This window comes from Pristiophorus japonicus, chromosome 4 (assembly GCF_044704955.1).
Source record: "Pristiophorus japonicus isolate sPriJap1 chromosome 4, sPriJap1.hap1, whole genome shotgun sequence".
Taxonomy (NCBI): Eukaryota; Metazoa; Chordata; class Chondrichthyes; family Pristiophoridae; genus Pristiophorus; species Pristiophorus japonicus.
In genome coordinates this window covers 169176489-169198511 of record NC_091980.1, presented here as the reverse complement: position 1 = coordinate 169198511, position 22023 = coordinate 169176489, and the positions used below count along the sequence as shown (strand labels likewise).

The 22023-nt window shown below is 48.3% G+C and overlaps 1 protein-coding gene across 1 annotated transcript in view; it reads left to right on the top strand.

Moving 5' to 3' along the window:
- Nucleotides 1-22023, top strand: part of mapkbp1 (mitogen-activated protein kinase binding protein 1) — a 284611-nt gene that overhangs the window by 237499 nt on the left and 25089 nt on the right. Inside the window, exons 17-22 of the mRNA XM_070878826.1 lie at nucleotides 1779-1843; nucleotides 6658-6903; nucleotides 9993-10162; nucleotides 12343-12488; nucleotides 14470-14640; nucleotides 17884-18007. Coding sequence (XP_070734927.1) covers nucleotides 1779-1843; nucleotides 6658-6903; nucleotides 9993-10162; nucleotides 12343-12488; nucleotides 14470-14640; nucleotides 17884-18007 — 922 coding nt within the window. The remainder of the gene's footprint in view (nucleotides 1-1778; nucleotides 1844-6657; nucleotides 6904-9992; nucleotides 10163-12342; nucleotides 12489-14469; nucleotides 14641-17883; nucleotides 18008-22023) is intronic.

Below are 22023 nucleotides of genomic sequence, written 5' to 3'. Positions count from 1 at the left end.
ACTTTTGACTCCCGCCCGACCCGTACGCCCTGCAGTGCGCCCCGCAGTGATGCCTGGGAAATCGGGCGGGGAACCTATACCAACTGCAGAGAGGTAAGTAATGCTGTCCCAAGGTAAGTGTGATTGTTTTTTCTTTTTATTGTTTTTGCGATTTATGTTGTGGTGGTGTGGGCTATGTATTGGGAATGTTTTTGTGTTTTTTTTTTCCGGGGGTGGTTTTCTCCCCAGGCGTTTCTCGGAGCGCTCCCAGCCCGGCTCTATAACTCGGGAGTTTCCCATGCTAGAGCCCAAGAGAGGTGTACAACGCCTCCCTTAGCGCAATGCCCAGACTCAGGGCCCAACTACCCAATGTTACTGACTGAGGCACAAACTGTTCCCGGGCTCAAACTTTACCGCTCCGCCGCCATTACCGCCCCGAAATCATCAAAGCCGAAAATCCAGTCCGTGTTTTTTGCAAAGCCTGTGTTATAACGCAAGATGTAAACAGTGATGGAGCTGCGCTCACAATCTGTTAACAGGACCTGTCAATCTGCAGATCCTCTGACTAATCCTGGGGTACAGGACCATGGACATTGGCTGCAGTCCAGTACCTCACCCAAGTAACCATTCTTCATGGGCACTAGGTTACTGGTGCACAAAATGACCTAGTGCTCTACCTCTACAGCAATTAGACAACAGGAATCGACAGCACCACCAGCATAGCTTTCAGGCCATGCAAGTCCATCACACATCTACAACTATGGACACCAGGTGACCGGAGTTTGACAGTATACTAACTTGAGCACATAAATAATCTAGGTTGACACTAAAGTGCAGTGCTGAGGGAGCGCTACATTGTCAGAGGTGTCGTCTTTTGGATGAGATGTTAAACCGAGGCCCCATCTGCTCTTTCAGGTGGACGCAGAAGATCCCGTGGCACTATTTCAAAGAGGAGCAGAGGAGTTATCCCCGGTGTCCTGGCCAATATTTACCCCTCAATCAACATAACTAAACAAAACAGATTATCTGGTCATTATCACATTGCGGTTTGTGGGAGCTTGCTATGCGCAAATTGGCTGCTGCGTTTCCCACACTACAACAGTGACTACACACCAAAAGTACTTAATTGGCTGTAAAGTGCTTTGAGACATCCGGTGGTCATGAGAGCCTCTCTATAAATGCAAGTCTTTCTTTCTTTCTAGTATTACAGATAAGAAGCAAAGGGAGTCCCAACACTGCACCATTGGTGGTACTAAGCAATGGGAGTCCCACACTGCACCATTGGTGGTACTAAGCAATGGGAGTCCCAACACTGCACCATTGGTGGTACTAAGCAATGGGAGTCCCAACACTGCACCATTGGTGGTACTAAGCAATGGGAGTCCCACACTGCACCATTGGTGGTACTAAGCAATGGGAGTCCCACACTGCACGATTGGTGGTACTAAGCAATGGGAATCCCACACTGCATGATGGGTGGCAATAAGCAATGGGAGTCCAACACTATTATTGGTGGTACTCACCAACAGGACTGCAGCACCCGAAGAACGACTGGGCAATGGGAGTCCAATTACCAGCCAGTAAAGCTATGATGCCATGTGAAATCCTACAGTAAAGTTATAAACGTCAGTATAATTTCAGGTTACCCTGTAGAGATGACTGCACCACACTATCTAAAGGAGAGCAGTGTGGCGACATTGACTGTGACTGAGAGATACAGTGCTGCTTCTTGACATGAAGCCAACCAGATAATGCTTCGGAGGAAAGTGTTTAATGTCCCTGCTTTGTGTTCATTCCAGATATCCCCGCAGGCATGCAATACACCGGGAGTGTGAAGAGTCTGTACCACTGGGAGAATAGGAAGGTAAGGACTGATCTACACTAAAAACACAGTCACAGTTTCAGCTCGGAAAACAATTGGACACGTCGCATGTACATTGTATGTACAGCCGGTGATTGCTGCTAGTTAGGCCCTTGTTTTACATCTTTCATGAAGCAGTCACGTGTGGGGCATGCTTCCTTATGAATGTTTGCACACCTCAACGTGAGGGATTTTAAACACTTGGGAATGCAACATTTTGCATTTCAGGCACCCAGCTGTGGAATCAAGCTCCCTTTAAACTGACCCAACTATTTGCCTTAATCTCTTACTGTATCAGTGGCCAGGGACATAGTGAAGGGTATACCTATTTTTTGTTTTGAAGGCAAGAGAATCCCCACATTTGGTAGTAGGTAATTAAGGGTACACTTGGGTGTGCTGAATATGCTGACTTTTCATTTTTGGAGGCTAAGATAAGAATGAGGATTAAATATGGTGCATTTTACATTGTCACCATCAACAAATATTTCACACACACATACTGTTTACTCCTGACTCATACATTATCCCCATGATATGCAATATATATAACCCACATTCAGACGCGGTCCCCATTACTGACATGGCTTAATCTTCATTTATATATATATTCCATGTTTTTAAGTATTATTGTGACTGTTAATAAATCCCCAGGCTCTTAAAAATAAATCTAATATATGAAAAGAAAGAAAGATTTGCATTTACATAGAGCCTCTCATGACCACCGGATGTCTCAAAGCACTTTACAGCCAATGAAGTACTTTTGGAGTGTAGTCACTGTTGTAATGTGGGAAACACAGCAGCCAATTTGTGCACAGCAAGCTCCCACAAACATCAATGTGATAACGACCAGTTAATCTGTTTTTGTTATGTTGATTGAGGGATAAATATTGGCCCCAGGACACTGGGAATAACTCCACTGCTCTTCTTCGAAAATAGTGCCATGGGATCTTTTACATCCAATTGCCACCACACCACTGCCAGTGTAACATTTCCCTTCCTCACCCCTACCCATCCTTCTGCGCTGTTTGAGTCAGACTGCCACTGTAAGGGTGGCTTGTGATCAATGTTCCCATTAAGCCGCGTGGCCGCACAGCGGTCTGGAGGTCCCGCACAGGCCCCTTACCAGCCTTTTCAATGCAACAAATCGCACATGTGCGAAAATTTGAGTAGGCCGCTCAGCCACACAAAGGGAACCGCGCACACGAAAACAAAATTAGAGGGAACATTGGTTGTGGTGAGGAAGGAAAATGTTACATTGGCAATTTTAGAAGTAGACATATTGCACAGTGTCAGCTGTGGCTCAGTGGGTAGCACTCTTGCCTCTGAGTCAGAAAGTTGTGGGTTCAAGTCCCACTCCAGGGACTTAAACATAAAAATATCTAGGTTGCCACTCCACTCCAGTGCTGTGCTGAGGGAGTGCTGCAGTGTTGGAGGTACTGTCCAAAAAGAGTAGAAAGTGAATTTGGAAGACAGAGGAAACAAGGACTAGAAAATAAACAAGAGAGTTTGGCAGTGCTAAATGGTATATACTTCAATGCAATGAGTATAGGGAATAAGGCAGATGAGCTGAGTGCAGAGATAGACACTTGGGAGTACAGTCAACTCTCAATTATCTGCACGTGGACGCAATGGGAAACTATTGTAACGGCATTTAAAATTCCGTGTGTGTTACATCACTTTGAAACTCTGATGTTCCTTTTGAATGTTGCCTGTTGAGCCTTGCCTCAGCTCCCGCTGCTGCTCGCACACAGGTCCACTGCACTTGCCGCGCTACTTTTAAGTGCTCCACCCTGCCTCAGCTCCTGTTGCTGCTCGCACACAGGTCCACTGCCTCTCATAATTCATTAAAATGCCACGAACAGTTACAGGAAATAATCAACAAGCCTTTGGATCTCGAGGACTAGAATTCAATGATTAGAAGATATGCTACAGCTATTGGTTAGAGCACACCTGCAGTACTGTAAGCATTAACTGTAATGTCAACTCGCTCTAATGGAGAAATCGTTTACCCGGCATAGCCCAATCCCCGAGGGACCCGGATAATCGAGAGTTGCCTGTATGATAGTATAGCTATTACTGAGAACATAAGATATAGGAGCAGGAGTAGACCATTTGGCTGCCTGCTCCGCCATTCAATAAGATCATGACTGATCTGATCATGGACTCAGCTCCACTTCCCTGCCCGCTCCCCTTCACTCCCTTAGCACTCAAAAATCTGTCTATCTCTGCCTTAAATATATTCAATGACCTAGCCTCCACAGCTCTCTGGGGCAGAGAATTCCACAGATTTGTAACTCTCTGAGAGAAGAAATTCCTCTTCATGTCAGAGACATGACTGAAAGAAGGTCAGATACGGCAGCTCAACATTCCTGGTTGCAGGGTTTTCAGACGGGATAGAGAGGGGGATAAAAAAGGAGGGGATCGCAGTATTGATTAAAGAAACAATTACAGCTGTTAGAAGGGATGATATGTTAGAAGAATAATCAAATGAGGCTTTATGGGTTGAATTGAAGAACCAAAAAGGGGCGATCACACTGCTGGGAGTGTACTATAACCCCCCAAACAGTCAGAGGGAGATAGAAGAGCAAATATGTTGGCAAATTTCTGAGAAGTGCAAAAACTATAGGGCAGTAATAGTAGTGGATTTCAACTATCCTAATATTCACTGGGATAAAATTAGTGTGACTGGTATAGAGAGTGGGGAGAATGTTTTTAGCCAGTATGTAACAAGTCCAACAAGGGAGGGGGCGGTTCTGGACTTGGTTTTAAGGAATGAATCTGGGCAGGTGGAAGGGGTATCAGTGGGAGAGCATTTTGGTGCTAGTGATCATAATTCAGTTAGATTTAGGGTCGTTATGGAAAAGGATAAGGATAGACCAGGAATAAATGTTCTCAATTGGGGAAAAGCCAATTTTGCTGAGCTGAGATGGGATTTAGCCAAAGTGGACTGGAAACAGCTACTTGATGGTAAATCAGTGTCAGAGCAGTGGGAGGCATTCAAGGAGGAGATCCGAGGGTTCAGAGCAAATATGTTCCCTTAAAGAAAAAGGGTGGGACTAACAAATCTAGAGCCCCCTGGATTTTTAGGGACATACAGGGTAGGATAAAGAAAAAAAGGGAGGCGTATGACAGATATCAAGGGTTCAATGCTGCAGAAACTTTAGCAGATTATAGAAAGTGCAGGGGTGAAATTAAAAAGGAAATTAGGAAAGCAAAGAGAGAGCATGAAAAAATATTGGCAAATAAAATCAAGGAAAATCCAAAGATGTTTTATTAATACATTAAGAGCAAGAGGATAACTAAAGGAAGAGTACGGCCTATTCGAGACCATAAAGATAATATGTGTGGAGGTGGAAGACATGGGTATGGTTCTTAATGAATACTTTGCGTCTGTTTTCACAAAAGATAGGGGCGATGCAGACACTGCTATCGAGGGGGGCAAGTGTGAAATATTAGGTGAAATAAACATAGTGAGAGAGGAAGTATTAAGCGGCTTAGCAGTTTTAAATATGGAGAAACCCCCAGGCCCAGATGAAATGTATCCCAAGCTGTTAAAAAAAGCAAAAGAGGAAATAGCAGAGGCTCTGGCTATCATTTTCCAATCCTCTCTGGCTACAGGTGTGGTGATTCCCCAGTCTCCATCTCTTCCCGATCCCCCATTCCCCAGTTTCCCTCTTCCCCCCCCCTTCCCCACCCCGAGCCCCCATTCCCCAGTCTCCATCTCTCCCCGATCCCCCATTCTCCCTCTTCCCCCCCTCTCCCACCCCGAGCCCCATTCCCCAGTCTTCATCTCTCCCCGATCCCCCAGTCTCCCTTTTCCCCCCTCCCCTACCCAAGCCCCATTCCCCAGTCTCCATTTCTCCCTGATCCTCCATTCCCCAGTCTCCCTCTTCCCTCCCCCACCCCGAGCCCCATTCCCCAGTCTCCATCTCTCCCCGATCCCCCATTCCCCAGTCTCCCTTTCCCCCCCTCCCCCACCCCAAGCCCCATTCCCAGTCTCCATCTCTCCCCGATCCCCCATTCCCCAGTCTCCCTTTCCCCCCCTCCCCCACCCCAAGCCCCATTCCCAGTCTCCATTTCTCCCCAATCCCCCATTCCCCAGTCTCTCTCTTCCCCCCTCCCCCCTTCCCCAGTCTCTCTCTCCCCACCGAGCCGCCATTCCCCAGTCTTTCTCTCCCCCGTCCCCATTTCCTTGTCTCCTTCTCTTCCTCCCCACTCTTGAGCCCCCCGCTTTCAGAGTCCCTTCCCGATTTCAAAGCCCCTTTAACCCTAACCCCCATGATTTCAGAACCCCCCTCCGATTTCAGAGACCACCCCCATGATTTCAGACCCCTCCCCCAATTTCAGAGACGCTCCCGATTTCAGCGAGCCCCGCCCCGCTGATTTTAGATAACTCCCCAATTCCCGTGTCCTCGTGATTCCAGACTTTCCTGATTCCCAACCCCTCAGTCCCTTCCAACTGCACTCCACGCAGTTGTTGCTCTCTGTGGGCGATGACACCGAGCCGGAAGCTCTGGAATTCCCTCCCTATACCGCTTCACCTCTCTACCTCTCTCCTCCTCTAAGATGTTCCTTAAAACCCCAACCAGTTGGGTTCGGGGGATCCACGATGAGGCAGATTGTTGTGAGCCTGGTGGATGAACTGGTAATGTGTAGTGCGATTGTTAAATCTTTTGCCAATAAATCAACTAGTTCTTAATGGCAATGTGTTGCTGTGAATTGTTAAGCAAAGAACCCATGAAGCAAATACATTGCAATTGGTGTTGTTTGCAGGAACTAAGGCTGTTGTAACGTTAACTTATGTCCCCCTCATACAGGCAGACGATGTGCCAAAGAGATTGGACGTGGTGCAAGATCTTGCCCCCCGGCCCCGGGGACGATGGTCCCGTCGTGCCAACAACTTTGAGCTGAGCGTGAAGTCGATGCTGGACCTTCGCCACTTGGAGTCCTTTTCCTTCTCCCCGTCCCAGGCAGGAGCGTCGCTGTCCAGGGGCAGTGTGTGTGAGGACCCCACTGATGAGGAGCACAGGATCCGGGTCAGCATAGAAACACTGCTGAGCGATGTAAGTATTGTTCACCAAAGGAGGCCATTCAGCCCACCCTGCCTGTCATGGCTCCTCGAAAGAGCTGCCAATACCCCACTTAGGCCTGTAGAGTTTTCTCCTTCATGTTTTTATTCAATTCCCTTTTGAAAGTTACTCTTGAATCTGCTTCCATCTTCCTTTCAGCCAGCGCATTCCAGATCATAACAACTCACTGAGTAAAAGTAATTCTCCTCATCTCCCCCTCTGGTTCTTTTGCCAATCACCTTAAATCTGTGACCTCTGGTTACCGACCATGGAAACAGTTTCTCCTTGTCTATTCTATCAAAAGCCTTCATGATTAAATCTCCCCGTACCCTTGTCTGCTTTAAGGAGAACAACCCCAGCGTTTCCAGTCTCTCTACATCCCTGGCACCATTCTAGTGAATCTCTTCTGCACCGTCTCCAAGGCCTTGACATCCTTCCTAAATTATGGTGCCCAGAATTGCACACAATACTCCAGCAGTGGCCTAATCAGTGATTTATAAAGGTTTGGCATAATTTGCTTGCTTTTCTACTCCATTTATAAAGCCCAGGATCCCATTTGCTTTTTTAACAGCTTTCTCAACTTGTGCTGCCACCTTCAAAGATTTATATACGTAAACTCCCACTTCTCTGTGTTCCTGCACCCCCTTTAAAATGAGTTGATATTGGCTCTCCTCATTCTTAATAACAAAATGCAATACTTAACACTTCCCTGCATTACGCTCCACCTGCCATGTGTCACCCAACGATACAAAAACAGAGAGGGAGTAGAGTGCAGCTCTACCACCACCTCTGTACTGCTCCTAACTTAATGGTACCACACCCTTCAACAGAGCTGCCTGTTTCACCAGTCTGTCAATGTCCTCCTGAAGTCTTGTTACAATCCACCGCATTGTTTACTACATTACCGTTTTTCGTGGCATCTTTAAACTTCAAAATGATGCCCTGTATACCCATATATACGTGGAACTTTATTATAAGGGTAACAGCTGCAGATGTACAGGCCCTCCCCCCAGCGCCCAGAGCTTTGCAGTATTGCCTCATTTCCGCATGCAACATTGCTTTTGTATATTTGTGTCTCACTCTCACGGGGCCTGGAGGTTGGGCCAGCAGTGAACAGTGTCAGGGATCTAAATTGAGGCCAGAGCTTGAGTTAAGTTTGAGGTTTGAAGCTAGGCCCTGTGGTTTTAATTTAGACTGAGGCTGGACCCAGGTCTTGAAATGAGGCTGAAGCTAGGACTAGGCCCTGAACTAAACTTTGACCCCTGGTGGAGGCCTATGCGAGAGGTTGGACTGAAGCTCGTTGCATGCAGAGGGACAGTGACCAGGAATGGGAGCATGAACAGTAATGATAGCGGTCATAACTAGCAATCAGACAATCTTAGTAGCAGTTGAACCAAGCAGAAAGAAACCCCCAGTGCCTCATGGCCTAGTTTCTCCCTATCTCCGTAACATCATCCAGCCCTACAATCTCCCCGCAAAGCTCTCCATCCCCTTGATTCTGGCCTCGTGTGTATCGTCCCTCCCTTCACCCCACTATTGCTGGCCGTGCCATCAGCCGCTTAGACCCCAAGGTCTAGCATTCCCTCCCTACAGCCCTCCACCTCTCTTTCCTCCTTAAAAACTACCTTTTGACCAAGCTTTTGGTCACCCCACTCCTTATATCATAATTCTTCGGCTCGAAGTCAATTTTTTTTAATTACACTTCTATGAAGAGCCTAGAGATGTTTTTCTATGTTAAAGGCGCTATATAATTGCAAGTTGTTGTTGTTATCTGTGACCATTCATTAAACTCATCAAATGGGGGGTAATTGTGACTTTGGGTGATACTGTATAATGGGCAATATCAGATCAGCCGCCCGTTATTCATCTCTCCCACTGGCTTTAATGGAAATGGAAACCAGGAGAGATGGATAACGGATGGCTGATCCAACAATACATGTTTTATGCTATTGACCAAAGTCACAATGACCCCCAGTATATTCTAGCTGTCTTCTCTCAGTCCTATCAGACAGAGTCAGTGCAGTACTGCGCTGTCTTTGCTGTCTGTTTATGGCTGGTGCAAGTGATTTGGCACAATGCAACATCCCGCAGATTTCCAAACTCACTGTGTTGAGTCTGATTTAGTAGCTGGGTTCCAGAACATATAAAGAGTCCCAGAGAGAATGCAATAGCAAGTGCCCATCCCTTGCTGCAACAAATCTATCATCTGCAAGCAGCACATTTTGAACATGCCGAGAGACTCATTACATCCAATATATCCTCCTGTAAATGCCGTGCTAAGGAAATGTACCAATGCTATATAAACCAGCCTACATTATATAAACAGATAAAACACTGGGAAGTAAGGCCCGTTTCCTGGCCTGAGGTAGGGTTGCCAGCTCTGGTTGGACATATTCCTGGAGTTGCTGTCACATGACACCCTGCCTCCAACCGCCCTGCCCCCGATGCTCCCACCATTGGCCACCTGATACGTCCATCACCATGACGACCCGCCTTCCCACACCAATTGGAAAGGGAACATACTCTTTGTTACCCAATTTGATGATCCTTGACTGTCAGTCAAACAGCCTATTTCCCCATGTCTGATACTTTTACAACTAATAACCAAAGTGTTCAAATAATTTTATTAAAACACCATTTTGTTTAATGCGCTTGTGATTTTTCTCCCGGGTTTGCTGTCCTGGAGATTAGTCTTTAATTATATCTGAGCTCATCTAATTCTGCCCTCTTGAGCATCCCTGATTATAACCGCTCAATCATTGGTTGCTGTGCCTTCTGTTGCCAAGACCCCAAGCTCTGGAATTGCCTCTCTAAACCTCGTCACCTCTCTCTCCTCCTTTAAGATGCTCCTTAAAACCTACCTCTTTGACTAAGCTTTTGGTTACCTGCCCTAACATCTCGTTATGTGGCTCAGTGTCAAATTATATTTTATATCGCTCCTGTGAAGTGCCTTGGGGTATTTTACAACGTTAAAGGCGCTCTTTAAATACGTTGTTGTTGTTGTCGTTGTTGGAGACTCCATGGCAACCCTGGAGGGTTCATGACACTAGCCTGAGACCTTGTTCTCATTATTTCCCCGACAGATAGAGGAGCAGGAGTCAGCACACACACACAACTCATCCTTTGTCAGGCCCAGCAGCATTACACTGCCGATGTGTGAGGAGGGCATATTCAGCCAGGAGCTGGAGACACCAGAGGTGGAAGAACGTGTCATCTACCCGGTACACACAGGGAGTACTGGTGAGACGGAGAGGTGAGCGCTGATACTTATCCCCGAGTTATGTCCATCCGGGTGTAGAAAGTGGGGACTCGGGGAGCTGACAAATGAACATGTTTCTGTCCCTCAGCTTGGAAGCACAGTGAAATGATTGCTGAAACGCTGGCTTCACAAATAAGGACCAATCAGGGATCCTCCACACCACAGTACCGAAACGGCCCTTATCAAAGTCATAAATAGCATTCGATGTGACTGTGACTGTGGTAAACTCTCGCTCCTCGTCCTTTTCGACTTGTCTGCAGCCTCTGACACAGTTCACCACTTCATCCTCCTCCAACGCCTCTCCACCAATGTCCAGCTGGGTGGGACTGCTCTCGCCTGGTTCCATTCTTATCTATCTAATCATAGCCAGAGAATCACCCGCAGTGGCTTCTCTTCCCACTCCCGCATCGTTACCTCTGTTATCCCCCAAGGATCTACCCTTGGCCCCCTCCTATTTCTCATCTACATGCTGTCCCTCGGGGATATCATCTGAAATATAATGTTCGGATGCAATGTACACTGGCAACACCCAGCTCTACCTCTCGACCCCACCACTGTCTCTAAATTGTCCTATAGAGGACTGCTTGTCCGTCATCCAGTACTGGATGAGCAGGAATCTCCTCCAAGTAAATACCTTGATTTTAAAATTCTCATCCTTGTTTTCAATTCCCTCCCAGGCCTCATCCCTCCCTATCTCTGTAACTCCCTCCAGCCCTACAACCCTCCGAGATCTCTGCACTCATCCAATTCTGGCCTCTTGTGCATCCCCCATTTTAATTGCTCCACCGGACTGTGCCTTCAGGTGCCTGGGCCCCAAGCTCTGAAATTCCCTCCCTAAACCCCTCCACCTCGCTACCTCTCTCTCTTTTAAGACGCTCCTTAAAACAAACTGCTTTGGCCAAGCTTTTGCTTATCTGTCCTAATATTAGCTTATATGGCTCGGTGTTAAATTTTGTCTGATAACGCTCCTGTGAAGCGCCTTGGGACATTTTACTCTGTTAAAGGTGCTATATAAATGCAAGTTATTGTTGGCATCAAGCTGCATTACAATGACCATGTTGTGACAACGTACAAGCATAAGAATGAGAATTTGGAGCTATTTCCGTCATGTAAGTTGCTGCTGAATCAACACTGCAATTAGCCAACCAGTCGGAAACAGACTGGAGCCTGTCAGTCTGCAAAGATGGAGCTTATGATATAAGGGTGAGTTTCTGAATGATGTATATAAAGCAGTTTTTAAAGCACAATAACATTTCTTTATCGCAAGACAGGTTTGGCTCAACAAGATCCACCCGTCCATTTTATCTCACCCTTGTAGATGGCCAACTCTGCCATTCTCCCATTGCAGCATCCAGCTGTTTCTCAAATTAATTAATTCGATGCTGGATTATCAGAACCTGAAAAGTAATACAGCCTAGGAACATCAGTGACAATGGCCGGCACACCGGGGCTGCAGTGTGCATGATGAAAAGAAAGACTTGCATTTATATAGCGCCTTTCATGACCACCGGATATCTCAAAGTACCTTACAGCCAATGAAGTACTTTTGGAGTGTAGTCACTGTTGTAATGTGGGAAACACAGCTGCCAATCTGCACATAGCAAGCTCCCACAAACAGCAATGTGACAATGACCAGATAATCTGTTTTTGTTACATTGATTGAGGGATAAATATTGGCCAGGACACCGGGGATAACTCCCCTGCTCTTCTTCGAAATAGTGCCCTGGATCTTTTATGTCATCCACCTGAGAGAGCAGACAGGGCCTCGGTTGAACGTCTCATCTAAAAGAGAACACCTGACAGTGCAGCACTCCCTCAGCACTGCACTGGGAGTGGCAGCCTAGATTTATGTGCTAAAGTCCCTGGTGTGGGACTTGAACCCACAACCTTCTGACTCAGAGGAGAGAGTGCTACCCACTGAGCCACAGCTGACACAGCTATCCACAGTAAAAGCTGGCTATGCCAGCAACGTCTACATCCCGAGAATGAATTTTAATAAAACAAACACAATGCCGCTTCCAATGGGGGATATTTTATCCTGAACATTTTGTCATGCAAAGAGGTAATTGCTTGCATGCTATATATTCCTTACCAGTTGTTCTGCTGCCTTCTTGATATATATTTAATTTGTACAGACTTTATTAATGTTAATACTGTGCTCCCACGTCTGCCAGTGAGTACCAGGTGAAGGAGTTGCAGAAGGGAACGCCAGGGCAGAGTTACCGCAGCCACAATCTCCTGGAGAAGCACAGTCCGGACAGCGCCTGCTCTGTCGATTATTCCAGCAGCCACTTTTCCAGCCCGGAACATCCACACGAAGGTTGGAACCCAGTGTGTGTTTTTGCCCCATACTCGCTACTCCCTCTATGGGAAAAAGTCTTGGTATTCGTGTGCAATTTTAGTGCTGTTTGGTTCTTTCTGCTCATCAGGAGATGTTGCTGGTGAAACATAGAATTACATCGAATTTTTACAGCACAGAAACAGGCCAATCGGCCCAAAAGGTTCATGCTGGTGTTTATGCTCCACACAAGCCTCCTCCAACCCCTCTTCATCTCACCCTATCAGCATAAACTTCTTTTCCTTTCCCCCTCGTGTACTTATCTATGCTATTCACTAATACTGGAGGAACATTTCTCCTCCAGTATTAGCATTGAGTACTATCCGTTCCAGTACTGGATGGTTTAGCAGCCCCCCCTATACTGCCCACCTAGCATTCCCAGTTCAGACAGACAGTGTACATTCAGAACAGCTTGCAGTCAGGCAGATAAGACCTCTGCCTGGGTTAGACTTGAAACCAGAACCCAGAGGTGCAGGGACATTGTTCTAACCTGTAATGTATTTGCTTCATGGGTTCTTTCCTTAATAATTCACAGTAACACATTGCTATTAAGAACTAGTTGGTTTATTAGCAAAGGTTTAACAATCACACTGCACATTACCAGTTCATCCACCAGGCTCACAACCACCTGCCTCATCGGGAATCCCCCAAACCCAACTGGCTGGGGTTTTATTGAGTCTTGTGAACATCACATGACTGGCTAAGCCAGTCACAACTCAACAGCCCTACAACTATTTTAATTGAACTTGTAAATCAAATGACCCCTTATTAAAGGGGCACCAAAACCGACACATTAAACAAATTAACTTTTAATAATAAACTGTCAAATTAAAATTTGGTTGCCGGGGGTGATGTTGCACTCCAGTCCCTCCGGCGCCCACCTCTCGCGGAAGGCCGCGAGCGTACCGGTGGACACCGCGTGCTCCATCTCCAGGGACACCCTGGCTCGGATGTAACCGCGGAAGAGAGGCAGGCAGTCAGGCTGAACGACCCCCTCGACCGCCCACTGCCTGGACTGGTTGATGGCCCGCTTGGCCGTGCCCGCTCCCCTCTGCACAGGGTGCCCAAAGATCAGGAGCGTGGGACTGAAATGCAGCCAGAATTTGAGGAGCAGCCCCTTCAAATATTGGAAGGGGGTCTGCAACCTCGCACATTCAATAAAAACGTGGAACACGGAGGGAGAGGGCTTCAACAACTCTTTTTGGGGGGAACAAAATAAACATTGGATCAAGTGCCCCCCGATCTGGGGGACACTCCAGACTCTTAACTGCCCCTTTTTCTAATAAATGTTTGTTTTTTTTTTGTGTTTTTCGTTTGTGATTTTTTTGGGGGCATTAAAACCATATATTTTACAAGTGCCCCCTATAAAAGGGGAGGGGGACACTAAAAATCTGGCAATTAAAGCAAATTAAACTTTAAAACATATAAAATCAAATTAAAATTTGGTTGCCGGGGGTGATGATGCACTCCAGTCCCTCCGGCGCCCACCTCTCGCGGAAGGCCGCGAGCGTACCGGTGGACACCCCGTGGGAGAGCTTCAGCAAACCTGTGAGCATTCTCACAGGTGCATACATTACTTAACCCACTGCACCTCCTGATTCCTCAGGCAGCTGAAGCTATTTGTACTGGCTTTTATACCAGGTCTTAAATCCAAAGAGAGCATAGCCTTTGTAATTAAGCTGTGTGTGATATTGGTTCTTCATATGAAATTGCTCTAAAGGCGGCAGTTCCAGAGGTCAGATGGCGGTTGTGTGTGGCTTGGTCCTCTTGGAGGCAGTTCGAGGAGAGGCGGCTTCCCAGAGGCCATGAGAAGAGTGGCTCCTCAGTAACCTCTCCTGGGCCGCTACTGCTCCTCCTAGACGCTGCCATTGGGTGTCTCTTGCCCGACCATGCGGAAACAAGCACCAGTACCAAAACCTTGCTTAAAATTGCGCAGAAAATCATTCCTTTCTGTTTCTGATAGATTCCGAATGTACGGAGCCTCTGAGTGTGGATGGGATCTCCTCAGACATGGAGGAAGAAGAGGACGAGCTCAGCAGAAGCTTCCCACGGGAGACGGCAGTGCCGAGAACTCCAGACCAGGAAAAGTTCCTGAAGCAACATTTTGGGACCCTGGCGGATGAGAGTGTTGGAGGTAAGACTGTCTTCCACTGTGAGCAGCGTGTGCAAATACATTAGATTTTCACGGGAAATCGTGCCACCCGTGGAATCCAGAGTTAGATAATGTGGGCCTCGATGTTCGTGATGTGAGATATCTTGGAGTCTTCATCCCATTTGCTTCCAGGGGAGGGAGGAGTTTTCCAGCATTTCCTCTTGGAACTTTTCCCTGCAGTATGTGGTGCAGACGCACAAGATGGCCACTGCCTCCAAACTATGGTTAGTGCCGCATGATTGGCACAGGGAAGATCGAGGTGAAAGGCAGTTCCTCGGGCCCTAGCTGCTATTGGTCAGGAAACCTGCCTGAAGGCAAATTATGGGTAGCCGCTGACTCAAGATACAACTGTACTCTGAAATTCACACTTTGTGTTCTGTGCACTACCAGCCCCGCATCTTCAAGTATTCATTTCCCAATCGAGCATTTATCAACGTTCTGCAATTTTTTTTACTTTTTGGGGCATTTTGAGTCATTTTTGCCCCAGTCATTATTTTTATATTTTTCTCTGTAATTTCTCCCCTCCTCTCCTGAAGACAGTGGGGTCGAAATTCGGTATTGCCCTTTTTTGAGGTGTGACACCAGCTGAGTGGAGATTTTAACGCCAGCCAGCAATCACTTGCCAAATTCAGTCTTGCCGCCCAACGATGAGAGAGCAGCGCTAAAAGTGGCGTTGCACACTCATCCTCGGGCGTCCACGGAGCGGGAGCTCAGGAGGCCGACTGAATTTCCCGACCGTAGGCTGCCGGCATGCGAACTGGAAAAACTGGGGGAAAAAAGTTTGCAAAAAATTAACTCACCCACACCCACACTTCCCCACTGGTGCCATTAATACATAAATGGAGAAAAAAATTAAAGAAAACAACTGACTTTGATCTCTGGACACTACCACCCCGGGATCCCCGATGTCCCGCTACCTTTCCCAGGCTGTACGAACGCCTGCCGGTAAGGCCACCATACATACCTAATTTCGCAAATGTGTCACCAAGGGGGCGTTGTACGGTAAAGGATGTCACCACGCGGGTGGCATTAGAGGGTGCAGCGTTACCTCCTGATGCCTCCATCAATGACCAACTCAATTTCCACAGAGGCATGGACGCTGCTCACCGCCGACGGTAGGCCTTTGCAGCCCGTTAGCCACCCATCGCCAACATTAATGGGCGGCGTTATCAAGGGGATTTCGACCTCAGAAACTCCTTGCTGGACAGTGCCCTGTTGGTCTCCATTTCTTCATTGGAAATAACCCTTCTTAATCTGTGAGTTGAAGTAGTGAGGGTCGGCAGATTATTAACCAAGGATGGTGGTGGGGCGGGGTGGGATGGGAGAGGGAGGGGTGGGGGAGAACTCCACCTGTGCTATTACTGTTCTCACTCAACATCCACACATGTTCATACTGGCCAGCAGATGTCACTGGATGGTGGTCAAGAACCCTGGCCAATTCTCACCTCCCTGACCCAGTGTGCCAAGAAAGAAAAAGCACTTTTCACAACCTCAGGACGCCCAAAGTGCTTTACAGCCAATTATGTACTTTTTGAAATATAGTCACTGTTGATAATCTGTTTTTAATGATGTTGGTTGACAGATAAATATTGGCCAGGACACCGGGGATAACTCCCCTGCTCTTCCTCGAAATAGTGCCACTGCGACCTTTTATGTCCACCTGAGAGGGCAGACGGGGCCTCGGTTTAATGTCTCATCCGAAAGACGGCACCTCCGACAGTGCAGCACTCCCTCAGTATTGCACTGGAGTGTCAGCCTGGATATTGTGCTCAAGTCCCTGGAGAGGGGCTTGATCCTTGCTGTATTCAGAGACCAGAGTGCTACCCACTGAGACACCTGTAAAACTGCCATTATGGCCCTGAATGAGATCAGCTAACCCAGCACAGACCAGGAGGGGAACCTGGAGCTTTAGAGCGCGTCTACACATGCATACACTGGTTTAGTATTTTAATCCTCTTTTCTTTGTCTTAAAAAAAATTAGGCAGGGCCAGCATTTATTGCCCATCCCTAATTGACATTGAGAAGGTAGTGGTGAGCCGTCTTCTTAAACTGCTGTAGTGCGTGAGGTGGACAGATACTGCCAAAACTCAAGCTGGGGCCACTACCTGATCACTACAGCCTGATCTGCTTCCCTTTTAATCTGTCCAGTTGCAGTGGTGTCCTGCACTCTGGGCCTCGGCCCTTCATCAGTAATAAATCAGGGCGGTTCCGCACTGAGCTCCCTGCTCTGGGCTGGGAGTGCCACTTACAGCTGTAACAATCTGCCTCGATCACCTTGGGTCTAGGGAGCGGGGAAAATAAAACCGTCCCAGGTACTTGCTGCTAATCACGGTAGTGCTGCAAACACACCTATCGGTTCAGTAAAGGACTGAGTTCGGCTATGATGCCCCTCACAGCCAAACAGATCGCTGTCAAAGCTCACTGGGGAATAATAGGCACTTGTGGTACTAAAGGGCAAACGGCACGCGTGCAACTGTGGCCCAATAAGAATTGAATGACTTCAGGAGAGCAGGACGGGAAATTGTCGAGGGATGAAAGCGGTCCCTGTAAAACAGAAAGACTTGGATTTATATAGCGCCTTTCATGACCACCGGCCGTCTCAAAGCACTTTACAGCCAATGAACTACTTTTGGAGTGCAGTCACTGTTGTAATGTGGGAAATGCAACAGCCAACTTGTACACAGCAAGCACCCACAAACAGTAATGTGATAATGACCAGATCATTTGTTTTTGTTATGTTGATTGGGGGTTAAATATTGGCCAGAATACTGGGGATAACTCCCCTGCTCTTCTTCAAAATAGTGCTGTGGGATATTTTACATTCACCTGAGAGAGCAGACGGAGCCTCGGTTTAACATCGCATCTGAAAGACGGCACCTCCAACAGTGCAGCACTCCCTCAGCACTGCACCGAAGTGTCAGTCTAGATTTATGTGCTCAAGTCTCTGGAATGGGACTTGAACTCACAACCTCTGATTCAGAGGTGAGCATGCTACCCACTGAGCCAGAGCTGTAGCTCGATCTCGGTAGACAGAAATGTCTGCCTGGATACAGTTTTGCTCTTCCCTACATCGCTCAGGAAGACTCTGCTCACATCATCTCTCGTGACACAGCTCGGATTGGCACTCAAACCTGCGCCCGCCCTGTGTAATTGCACTGAGCACTCCCCCATTCCCCCAATAGTTCTACATTTTTTTATAACATATAATATAAATTACACCTACAGTGAAATCTGACCGGCGACTGGACAGTCTCAAGTCATTGTCTATGAGAGAGACCGAAGAGCTGTTAAACCCTCGGCTCAGCATTTCAGCAAGATTCTTGTCTCGATCGCTGACATCCAGCTTCAGGTTAGTGGAGCAATGTCGTCATGTGTTTCTAGACTAATATCTCGTTTGTTAATAAAATCAATTGCCGAGAGTCATCATGTTATAAGGAGCGTGGGTCTCTTTAAAAGGGAATTTGTTGCTGTACCACAGAAAGCATGTTCCTGTGTTATGGGGGTGGGGGGGGGTGGTGTCCTGTGTTATGGGGGGGGTCCTGTGTTATGGGGGGGGGTCCTGTGTTATGGGGTGGTCCTGTGTTATGGGGCGATTCCTGTGTTGTGAGGGGGGGGTTCCTTTGTTATGGGGGGAGGGTTCCTGTGTTATGGGGGGGGTCCTGTGTTATGGGGGGGAGTCCTTTGTTATGGGGTGGTCCTGTGTTATGGGGAGATTCCTGTGTTATGAGGGGGGGGTTCCTTTGTTATGGGGGGAGGGTTCCTGTGTTATGGGGGGGTCCTGTGTTATGGGGGGGGTCCTGTGTTATGGGGGTGGTCCTGTGTTATGGGGGAATGTTCCTGTGTTATGGGGGGGGTCCTGTGTTATGGGGGGGGTCCTGTGTTATGGGGGGGGTCCTGTGTTATGGGGGGTCCTGTGTTATGGGGGGATGTTCCTGTGTTATGGGGGTGGTCCTGTGTTATGGGGGAATGTTGCTGTGTTATGGGGAGGATCCTGTGTTATGGGGGGGGTCCTGTGTTATGGGGGGTCCTGTATTATGGGGGGATGTTCCTGTGTTATGGGGGGTCCTGTGTTATGGGGGGGGGGAGTCCTGTGTTATGGGGGATGTTCCTGTGTTATGGGGGGGGTTCTTATGTTATGGGGGGTGTTCCTGTATAATGGGGGTATGTTCCTGTGTTATGGGGGGGGGGGGTTCCTGTGTTATTGGGGGGGTGGGTTCTTATGTTATGGGGGGTGTTCCTGTATTATGGGGGTGGATGTTCCTGTGTTATGGGGGGGGGTTCCTGTGTTATGGGGGGATTCCTGTGTTATGGGAGGGATGTTCCTGTGTTATGTTGGGGGGCTTGTTCTTGCGTTGTGGGGGGAGGGCGTGTTCCTGTGTTATGTGGGGGGGGGGGGCATGTTCCTGTGTTACAGGGAATGTATGTGTGCCCTTGGAGATGTGAACATTGCTGGGTGGGTTGGGGGTCAGACCGGCAGTTGGGAGGAAGGTGGGACCGGGAGAGCTCACCGGTTTGGCGAGGGTGGGTGGGGTTTATCGGCCGATTGTGGCGGAGCACTGCTGCTTCTCCTGCACACAAGCAGTGCTGTAAAAAGCCCTTACCCACTGGATCTGGCTGCTCCCATCTCCCTTCAACTGGTGGTATTCCCAATCCCCGGGAAACCTGGTTGACCAGCATTAAATTTAAGTGGCTGCCGAAATACGGGAACGGAGCCTCTGTTAAATATCATAATGACGGACCCATCTCTCCAGAGTGGTATACTCAAACCCCCCCCCCGCCACAAACCCACCGCGGTTAAACCAGAAACGGATGCGTTCACGGCGGGTTGGGGTCAGATTACCTGAGTCTCTAATTTTAACCCCCTCCCACCCTGACCCTCCTTCCACCCCCCGCCCCAACCATGTGGTCTGTGTTGGTAGGGACATAGAATAGTGTGTTGTCAGCATAGATCTGGAAGTTAACCCAATGCTGACAAGATAATGTCACTGAGGGGCGACATGTTGATGAGGAAGAGGAGAGGGCCAAAGATGAATGCTTGTAGAATTCCAGAGGTGACAATGCAGGTGTGGGGATGGACCATGAGATGTGCTGGCTGAGTGGGACCTAAAGAAGTGAAACCCAGCTGTCCCAGGACCTGGACTACAAGGGCAAGCAGTGATGGGGGATGGTGTGGGCAGACCTGTTAAATGCCATGGAGAGACTGAAGAGGACAAGGAGGGATAAGATGCTGTGGCTGCTGTTCTCAAAGATATCATTGATCTCCGTACTTTGAGCTTGAGAGAACCTGAACAGAAGGGGTTTGAACAAGGTGTTGTGGAAGAGGTGAGTTTGGAGCATCGGCAATGGCATGCTCAAGGATCTTGGAACGGAAATGGAGGTTGGAGCAGGCAGCATATTTACAGAAATCGGACAGATTAATAATGGGCTTTTGGAAGAGGATAGTGATGATGATAGTGTTAAAAGGGAGGTCAGTACTGAGCAATGGGAGGCATTAACAACATTGGAGAATGTGATAGCCAAGAAAGGTGATTGAGTGGTCAGGAGATGGCTGGGAAGGGGTTCCAGAAGGAGAAGGTGGGCCTGATGGAAGAGCTGAGCTTGGAGAGGTCAGGGAACAGATTGGAGCTAAATGGAGACCGGGGCTAGGGTGAGTGAGTGGGGGGGTGGGGGCGGTTGAGCAGTGAGTGGGTGAGTGGGGGTGGGTGAGCAATGGGTGGGTGAGTGGTGATGGGGGGGCGGGATGAGCGGTGGGTGGGTGAGCAGTGGGTGAGGGGGGGAGCAGTGGGTGGGTGAGCAGTGGGTGGGTGAGCAGTGGGTGAGGGAGGGAGCAGTGGGTGGGTGAGCAGTGGGTGGGTGAACGGTGGGTGGGGTGGGTGAGCAGTGGGCGGAGGGGGGTTAAGTGGGTGAGCAGTGGGTGGGGGGGGGGTTAAGTGGGTGAGCAGTGGGGGGTGGGTGAGCGGTGGGTGCGGGGGATGGGTGAGCAGTGGGTGTGTGAGCAGTGGGCGGGGGAGGTTGAGTGGGTGAGCAGTGGGTGGGGGGGGGGGGTGTTGAGTGGGTGAACAGTGGGTAGGGGTGAGTTCACAACTGAGGCAGCTGCCCGAATGGCCTCAATCCTTGAGCCCACCTGATATATCATAGATCCTCTCCACCACCTGATCTGTCTCGGCCATGTCAAGCGTTACTGTGCTTCCTTTTCCACAGCCAAATCCTCCTACTCCAGGAACATCCTGAATGCAAGGAGAATCCACGAAGACATCCATGAGTTTGCTTTAGAAGTGAGGCAGAAAGGAATGGGGAAGAGGGTTTGAGGAGGATGGTGTTTGTCTATGGGGAAAGGGCAGGGGGGGTGTGGGACTAATTGACGAGCTCTTTCGAAGAGCTGGCACAGGCACAATGGGCCAAATGGCCTCCTTCTGCGCTGTAAGTTTTTTACACCGCCCGTCACTGCTATTCATTAATTGTACCAGTGAGGAAGTGTGTGTGTGGGTCGGAGCAGTTTTCGGGTATTTCTCTCCCTGTTTTTCCAGCTCACATGCTGGCAGCGTCCTGTTGTGACATTGATCTGTTGTTGGCATCCTGAGCTCGCGCCCCATTGGCCCCCGAGGATGAGTGTGCAACGCCTCTTTTAGCGATGCTCTCTCATCTTTGGGCATAAAAACTGACTTTGGCATCTTGAGCCTGCACCTAACGCCCGGTGCTAATTTCAGCACTCAGGCGGTGACACCGCCTCAAAAATGGTGGTACCCAATTTCGACCCCTATGAATCGAGGAGGACATGATTGAGCCAGATCTGGCAATGGACAATAAGGTGAATCATACGCCGGTTGAGATCGTGTTCTACCATTCTAACTTTAGAGTGCAGAAATAGTAGAATTTCCGCTTTGGACACAACTGCCAATCTGGGAGCAAATAACGCCCCAAATTGTGCTAGTTTTGAAAAGATTTTTTTTCCCCCATAAATGGGGAAAACTCAAAACACCTGTGGGCAGTGTTTTAGAACATCAATATTTTGGGGGAAACATTTTTGCTTCAAATAGTATTCCGTGACATACTTAAAAGTGGTAACTTGGTGCAGTTTGATTATTAGAGCTGAAAATGGTTTATCAAAAAAATTAACATTTTCATCACTTTCTAATCCACTACCTGTGAGGAACCCAATCTTAAATAATTGAAAATTACTGAAAAAAACGAAACAGGACTATTGGTGTATAGTAGTACATTTCTTAGTAAATTAAAAAAAATGATACTCAAGAGCTTTTAAAACGTGCCTTTCGGTGTCCTTCCGCCCACGGCGAGTAAACGGGCACAATTAGTGGAAACTCGCTCTGCTGATTGTTTGGGGCTGTGGCCGGTTTTGTGGGTGGG